Raw genomic sequence first — 9,115 nt, forward strand, 5'->3', positions numbered from 1 at the left:
TATTTATTGTCTTTCTAGGATGGACCCGGGTGGTGGCAATGCTTATGCGAGTGGTAGTGAGGGTGCAGGGCCCTCGGGTGCAGGCAGAGCTGATTCAGATGCAGTATTACACAGTGTAGCTTAGCAGGTCATGGCTAAGATCGCACGAAGCTCTAGGGAGCAGGGAGGCCCGTCTGCAGGCCATGGGTGTACGATAGAGAAATTCACCAAGATGAACCCACTTGCATTTTTAGAAGGAGCTGATCCTATAGTCGCCGAAAACTGGATGCAGGAAATTGAGAAAGTTTTGACAGTGCTGCAGTGCACGGAGGAGTAGAGGGTTTTATTTGCCACTTATAAACGGATAGGAGAGGCTGGAAGATGGTGGACTACGGTAAAACTATTGGAGGAACAGAGGGCGGTGCCTATAACTATGACTTGGTGCCGGTTTAGAGAATTATTCTTTGACAGATATTTACCAGCCACTACTAGAGAAACCAAAGTAGAGGAATTCCTGAATTTGTGGGTATGGGAAACGTCCAAATTTCGATGCCTAATGAGTCTGTTTAGTTACTCGAGAAGGTACTACATATTCCTAACTTGAGAAGGAATATGATTTTTGTCGTTGCCTAATGGGTATGTTTGGCAATGTTGTTTGCTGGTGGCACTTGGAAGGTTACAAAGGAGCCAGAGTATTGGCTCATGGAAAGAAGTTTGATACTTTATACATGACCTCAAGTCCAAGAGACACAATTGCAGTTGCTGAAGCAAGTATTGATACGAGCTTATGGTACCGCAAACTTGGTCACATAAGTGAGAAAGGGATGAAGATGTTGCTGTCAAAAGGGAAACTACTAGAATTGAAGTCCGTTGATTTTGACTTGTGTAAAAGCTGCATCTTAGGAAAGCAAAAAAGGGGGAGTTTCTTGAAAATTGGCATGACATTGAAGGCTGAAAAATTGGAGTTAGTGCACACTGATTTGTGGGGGCCTTCTCCGGTTGCATCCCTTGGAGGTTCAAGGTATTACATTACTTTCATTGATAACTCAACCAAAAAAGGTATGAGTTTATTTTCTGAAAAATAAATCTAATGTATTTGAAACTTTTAAGAAGTGGAAGGCTATGGTTGAGACAAAGACATGTTTGAAAGTAAAATGTTTGAGGTCAGACAATGGAGGAGAGTACATAGATGGAAGGTTCAGTAAGTATTGTGCTGCATATGGAATCAGAATGGGGAAGACCATTCCCGGGACACCACAGCAAAATGGTGTGATCAGGCGCATGAACAGAACTCTCAATGAGCGTGCTAGGAGTATAAGGTTGCATGCTAGACTACCAAAAACGTTTTGGGTTGATGCTGTTAGTACTGTAGCTTACCTAATGAATCGAGGACCTTTAGTTCCCATGCAGTTCAAACTTCCTAACGAGGTTTGGAGCGATAAAGAGGTAAAGTTTTCTTATTTAAAAGTTTTTGGTTGTGTTTCTTATGTTCATATTGATTTTGATGCTCGTAGTAAACTTGATGCAAAGTCCAAAATATGTTTTTTCATTGGCTATGGTGATGAGAAACTTGGCTATCGGTTTTGGGATGAACAAAACAAGAAAATCATCAGAAGTAGAAATGTGATATGTAATGAACAGGTTATGTACAAGGACAGGTCAACTGCAGTGCCAGATGTCACAGAAATAGATAAGAAGAAATATGAGTTTTTTAACTTAGATGAGTTGAATGAAAGTACTGTCTAGGAAAGGGGTGAAGAGGATAAGGAGAATGTAGTATCACAGGTAGATCAGAGTACACCTGTAATTGTGGTTCGTAGATCTTCCAGAACCATTAGACCTCCACAACATTATTCACCTACTCTAAATTATCTCCTGTTGACTGATGGTGGTGAGCTAGAGTGTTATGATGAAGCCTTGTAGGATGAAAATTCAAGCAAGTGGGAGATGAATTCCTTGTTGGGGAATCAGACATGGGAATTGACTGAATTGCCAGTAGGGAAGAAGACTTTGCACAATAAGTGGGTATAAAAAATAAAGAATGAGCATGATGGTAGCAAGCGGTACAAGACCAGATTAGTTGTCAAAGGATTCTAGCAGAAGGAGAGCATTGAATTCATAGAAATATTTTCTCCAGTTGTGAAGATGTCAACAATTAGACTGGTACTGGGAATGGTGGTTGTAGAAAACCTACATCTTGAGCAGTTAGATGTGAAGACGACATTCCTTCATGGTGACTTGGAGGAAGACATTTACATGATTCAGCCAAAATGGTACATTATCTAGCGACAAGAGAATCTAGTCTACAAACTGAGAAAGAGCTTGTATGACCTAAAACAAGCTCCTAGATAGTGATACAAGAAATTTGACAGTTTTATACATAGAATTGGGTTCAAGAGATGTGAAATTGATCATTGTTGCTATGTTATGTTCTTTGGAAATTCTTACATCATTTTATTGTTGTATGTAGATGATATGCTCATTGCAGAGTCTAGCATTGAGGAGATTAACAATCTGAAGAAGCAATTGTCAAAATAATTTGCAATAAAGGATTTAGGAACTGTAAAGCAAATCCTTGGAATGAGAATCATTAGAGACAAGGCTAATGGTACATTGAAACTTTCACAATCAGAGTATGTGAAGAAATTTTTCAGTAGGTTTAACATGAACGAAGCCAAACCAGTGAGCACACCCTTGGGTAGTCATTTCAAACTAAGCAAATAACAGTCACCGAAGACAGAAGAAGAAAGGGATCATATGAGCAAGGTGCCCTATGCCTCAGTATTGGTAGCTTAATGTATGTCATGGTGTGTACAAGGCCAGACATTATGCATGCAGTGGGAGTTGTGAGTAGATTCATAAGTAGGCCAGGAAAGTAGTATTGGGAGGCAGTTAAGTGGATTATGAGTTATATGAGGGATTCATCAGATACATGTCTTTACTTCACAAGTGCAAGTTTGAAACTGTAGGGTTATGTAGATGCTGATTTTGCTGGTGATAATGATAGTAGAAAGAGCACTATGGGGTTTGTATTTACTCTGGGTGGTACAACTATATCTTGGGCTTCAAATCTGCAAAATATTGTTACTTTGTCTACTATAGAAGTTGAGTATGTTGCAACAACTAAAATTGGAAAAGAAATGATTTGGCTACATGGCTTCTTAGATGAATTGGGTAAGAAGCAGGAGATGAACATTCTACATAGTGTCTGTCATAGTGCAATATTTCTTGCTAAAAATTTGGCTTTTCATTCAAAGTTGAAGCATATATAGACAAAATACCACTTTATTCGTTACCTTGTCGAAGATAAGCTAGTAATACTTGAGAAGATTGGTTGATCTAAGAACCCGACAAACATGTTGACTCACTATTGAGAAGCTGAAGCTATGTGTAGCTTCAGGTTGTCTTCTAGCTTGAGGACAGGAGGATGAGTTGTAGGGATGAGGGATTGTGGTTGATGTTGGTGATTGAACTAGTCTCTAAGTGGGAGATTTGTTGGGCTTTGTGGAGCCTAATTGTCTTTGATCTTGATGATGACCTGACTCGAATTAATGCTACGTGATTTTTTTTAGTAAGAGATTTCTATCCTAAAGATTAGTCCATGGGGAACCCTGTGTGGAGCATATAAAACTATTGTTTTTTTGGTGATTAGGTTTGGCCATCATTTTGAGAGTGAGAGAGAAAACATTGTATAGCTGCACTCTCTGTTTTTCTTCCTGATCATAGTGAAATCCCTACAACTCCGTAGATGTAGGCAAAATTGCCAAACCACGTAAATATTGTCTTGTGCATGTGATTATTTTTCTTTGGCGTGGATTGTTTCTCATAGGATTTGGGAATTTCGTATTAATTCCCTACATCATGTACTATAAATTTTAGGCTTAGTTTAAATGTAAGTAAATCATAATACATATTGTCATATGATAAGTTTTTTGAAGATCCTCCAAAAAAATATCCTCAAATATTTGTATTTCTGATCATTATACTCATTGTATTATATTTATTCTTGTCAAGATGATGAGACAACCGTACCATCTTTAGTACCACAGATTTCTTATTAAGAATATTTCTAAGTGATTTAGAAAAGAACCTAATAATTCTTGTTCATTTCTAATTGATTTTGAAAGGGTGGGTTGTTTGAAAAAAGAGAAGGTTGCTTGAAGTGCAAGGTTAATAGTAATAGGCTTTAGCCAAAGCAAAGGAAGAGAGGAAATTATAAAGGACAAGTTGTCCTATTGAATTGTGAGCCACTCAATGTGCTTTGATTTATTTGAAAAGCTTAGAAAAAAATCTCAAGTAAGTTTGCTTGAGTAGTGAATGTAGGTCACAAATGATTGAATCATTATAAAATCTTGTTTAGTTCTATTTTGCGAGGTGGTTTATTTACTTTCCATATCTTAGCTTTGTATCATCTATACTAATTCTATGATTATTTGACTATTTAACAAAAGGATTTTAATCAAACAAACATGCTAAGAAACCAATTTCTTATTTAAAGCCTTTAAACGGATACAATTTTATCGCCCTATTTACCCTCCATCTTGAGTGCCATTATAGGATCAACAAATGATCATATTATTTGAAAAATTGAGAGAAATATGTTAATATTGAGAATTAAAGAGTTCATAAGTGGACTTGATACATATAGGTGAACACTAGTTTGACTCAAAGGTCCAACTAGGAGCTATTACTCAACCATGGGAAAGAGTATGAAACCATGGGAGTCCACTCATCTACGAGACTAACATCTGTAGGATGCACCGCTCCTCTTTTATAGGATTAACATCTAAAGGAACAAATACATGTACACTCAAGCCTAATTAGAACTGTTGACTCGTATGGGAGCTATATTGGTGCATGCATGCTCTTATAATTCCTAAAGGTTAGGGCAATCTCTATTATGCAAGAGTGTTCAATATTTAGAAAGACAGCAAATGAATAACATTAAAGGATATGAGTATTGATTAGTCGTTTGACTTCCAAGAGCGCTAGTACATTCTCATTTTCTAATCGTACTTTCAAACTCATAGTTGTGCAAACCATGATTACCTGTTCCATCGACTTAAGCACATGTGGACGACTAATTAACTAGTAATAATCAGTTAGGTCATCAAATAGCATCCAAGTAAATAACAAGTTAGTGTTGATTCTGACAATATATATTTGACCCATTTCTCACTCCTACATACATTTTTCATTAATATGAGCACGCCATCTAAACTGCGGTGGTCCAGAGTTTCATCTTCGATAGACGATGACCCTCTAGCATGTTGTGGCAAATGAAAATTTAAAATAATACACAACCAATTGGAGAAGCGCATCCTCGCATACCTTGAAAAATATATTAATTGTCATATATTTTGGTTGCCCAAAACAAGAAACACAATAAGAAGCATAGAAAATAAAATAAAAGCTTGGTGATAAAGCCATCATGACTTTTATTTATTTAAAACTTCATTAGGCAAATGCATAGTTGCTTTGGAGTTGATGGATGACGGGCAAGATCATTTCGGTAGTTAATGGCTTGACATAGCAAGAATTGAGACCTGCTCCCATGAAGGCTTGTGTTTCAGCGTCTAAAGCGCGCGAAGTGATTCCCACAATCATGGTATCCACGCCCATGCCTCGCAGCCTTCTAGTTGCCTGCCATGAAAAATAATTGTAAGAAGGAATTTTTTATTTTTTATTTTTTATTTTTAGGAATTTACAATCCACTTTTAACAAAATAATTATATTAATATTTGAATTTATTAAATTATCGAGCTACCCATATTTTATTAGATTTTTGTACTAAATCATATGACACGGGATAAGCACTAACTTGACATTTTACAATTGATGGTTCCGAGTTTTGTGTAAAAAATTCGTTCCTTTAAAGTTTTTTCCAATTTCGAATTTTGAATTTAACATTTTGTGAGTTTAAATAAAATTGTGTTACATTTTATTCACGTCCATATGCATTCAAATTCAATATCTTCCAAATAAAAGGTAATTATAAGATATCTCCTTAGAATTTGGGCACATACAAGTTAGAAGTATGGTTCAATTTGAATTTATGATACGAGCCAATCACTTCAATGGAATCAAACATGAATGTATCTAGTCATTGATAAACTTAAACTTAACATACATTCATAAATGATAATATTTAATTTTAAACTTCTCAAATATGATACACAACACTTGCAAAATCTCTTAATTATCACACATGTATATATGCATTTATGCACAGAATATTGTAGGACAAATCTCGTTTAATAGACAATAATCTATGACGCAAACATTAACTTTTTCTAGTTTGTGACTAATAAATATTTTCAACCTAAAAAATTACTAGATCATATTATGCGCAACAACTTGCAATCACTCTTATATAATAGTTATAATTTTCAGTACTACCATAAGAGCAACAAAAAAAAAAAATTATACGTTTTAGTTAAATACACATATTTCTAATAGATTAAATACCCAATATACACATTTATACAAAAAAGAAATGAAAAAGCATTACACAATATCGTGCATCTCCACTCGCTAGCATATTCTTCTACTTAGCTGTCACTTTTTAAAAATACCCAATATACACATTAATTTGTTAAATAATAAAAAATATAAAAATTTATTAAGCTACACATTTTAAAATATTTTAAAGCAAAGTTTAAGGGCTGCTTGTGACTTTGGTGGCCCCAAGGTCAGGAGTTCGATTCCCCCTTGAGGCATTACGCTCATGGTGAATTACCAGGAGTGCATCAATGGGCGGGCGGCTTTCACCCCCCAAGTTTGGTGTCGCACCATAGTGTCGAAAGTGGCGCGTTGGTCGTTGCAGTCCCGGGCTAGAAAAAAAAAAAAAAACTATAGAATGCAAAAATCTAACTGATTTTGTAGAAAGCAAAAACATATTGCACATGCAATATTTAGTATCATATTCAAATAGTAAAATGTAAGTGTGACAACAGAAAAAATAAAAGAAAGCAAAGAAACAAAACACAAAAAAAGGAAAAGGACATGGAAACAGCTACTTCAACTTCTTTTATACATTGATTTGTGCACTACAGCAACAATTTTGTCCTGCCTGTCTGTGTTTACAACTCATTACAATTGTCCCTTCTGACGAAGAACACAATACTTATCCTTTCAAAGTAAACTTAAAATTTATAAATATACATATAAAGTGTGTGACTCCTCTTTCATGCTCGCATATATAGCAAGTTTCACTCAATACTGTGAGAGGAATAAAATATCACGAGTACATTGAATAATTACTGTGAAAAGGATTTGATACGCAGGTAGAAGTGATTGGTGAAGTTCAAACCCAGCTTAAATGTAGAGTGCAATGAGTTGCTGAATGATAAATTCTTGCTTTCAAGCAGTTCCGGTCGTGGATTAATTACACTGTGGGTTGTGCAATCTTTTACTGTCTAAACTCTAAAAAAAAATGACGACTCTTTAGGATATTTGCCTTTTTTAGAAAGTTGGATTTAAGATTTGAAGACTGCAATAATAACATAAAAGCTTAAGCAAAATTATTTAGCTTCCTAAAAAACTCTCCAAAGGAACTTTTGAAATGACTAATATTAACACAACTTTAATTACGAAAGGCCTATCCAAGGTACCCAAATAGTCTTTAGCAGATAAAAGTAAGTATTCAGGTTGAAATATTGATTTACCTCGAGCCCATTCATTACAGGCATGTCCATGTCCATAAAAACGACGTCAAACTGAGCAGCCCCTGCACTGTACAGGTCAACAGCTTCCTTTCCATTCTCAACCACATGGACAATGCTGAATCCATGTTTGCTAAGGAGCACCTTGTGAATCCTTCTAAGCACACGGTCATCGTCAACAATGAGCGCAGACAACTTTCTGCCACCACCAGCCTTTGCATTTTGCTCACCACTCTTTGACGAGACACTGCTGGAACCTTTTCCTCCAAACATCCTTGTATTCTCTTCCCTTCTGTGGCCTTTTTTTCAGTATGCAGACATAAAAATTTGCGTAACAAATACTTATACTCCTATGTGTTAATACAGTAATTAAATTATATCAGCAAGGCTGAAAAGTATATATAGCTAGGGAGAGGGGAAATAAAATGACATTCAAGTCCATCTCTAAGGGTGCGTTTGTTTTGCAAGTTAAGGGCTAGAGCATAGAATAAAAATTAAAAGAAAAAAAAATTGCACTTACCCTATTTTGGGAAAATCCTTAAGATTTACATTTGTATTAAATTTGGATAAAATGTAATACCAAATTGAATTAAAATTTATCCAAATCCACTTAAATTGAAATTTAAAGTTCGAACATGAAATATGATATTTATCGTAATTAATGCAACTCATTACTATTGAGTTAAAAATTTTATATATATATCATGAGATATGAAACGGTAAGAGAATGAAATATGATAATTATCGTGAGAAACAGGGCGTTAGGAGAATTTATCCCAAACAATCAAATTTTTATAGAGCCGATCATTTAGTCATTTTCCAAAAACATAATACGACAAAATCATTTAAAAGTAAACTGAACGATGATTGAAATCTCGAGGTACGATAAATTCAAGTGCGGTCAATCACTTTTAAAACAAATATCGACCTATCCAATCATATAATAACGGATGTACGTACAAACAGAAAACTGCATGCATAGAGCAAATTAAGGCCGCTAGCCAACACGTATACCTCTAGTTTTTAGTATTAAATATAGCGATCGAACTAGCAAGGTTCCAACGGCAAATTCAAAAGAAGTATTATTCCATTCATAAAAATCCCTAAAAAGGAATTTAAATTAAAAAGAAATGTCATTCCACAATTGAGAAACCCTAAAAAGGAATAGATAGAGAATACCTGTTGTATTGATAGGAAAGACTAAATGGGTTTTTTTTTTAATGCTTTTTTCTTTTTTACAATGTCTTCGTCTACCAAGGTAGGTTTATATAAGCAGAGGAAGCCTATAAAGCTGCAGCCGCCGATTGCCTGCCCAGGCAAAGCTGATATCTCTGCCCGTATAATTATGTAAAAGTGAGGCAAGCAAAGCAGTTGATGAGTTTCAGAGATGGGATTACTTAGAGAAAATAAGGCAGGCTAGGAAAATTACAGAGAAGTTGATAACGCAATCAGCCTCTTTTCTCTTCTTTTAA

General features: G+C 35.4%; 1 protein-coding gene across 1 annotated transcript; it reads right to left on the reverse strand.

The window, feature by feature from the left end:
- Positions 1-5,286: 5,286 nt before the first annotated feature.
- Positions 5,287-8,841, reverse strand: LOC131153116 (two-component response regulator 24-like). Its single transcript, XM_058105180.1, has 3 exons — positions 8,823-8,841; positions 7,647-7,942; positions 5,287-5,622 (listed from the first exon to the last, which is right to left on the reverse strand). The coding sequence occupies exons 2-3, from the start codon at positions 7,914-7,916 to the stop codon at positions 5,437-5,439; spliced, it is 456 nt and encodes a 151-aa protein (XP_057961163.1). The 5' UTR covers positions 7,917-7,942; positions 8,823-8,841; the 3' UTR covers positions 5,287-5,436.
- Between the last annotated feature and the right edge of the window lie 274 nt (positions 8,842-9,115).

Source organism: Malania oleifera, chromosome 4 (assembly GCF_029873635.1).
Source record: "Malania oleifera isolate guangnan ecotype guangnan chromosome 4, ASM2987363v1, whole genome shotgun sequence".
Classification (NCBI taxonomy): domain Eukaryota; kingdom Viridiplantae; phylum Streptophyta; class Magnoliopsida; order Santalales; family Ximeniaceae; genus Malania; species Malania oleifera.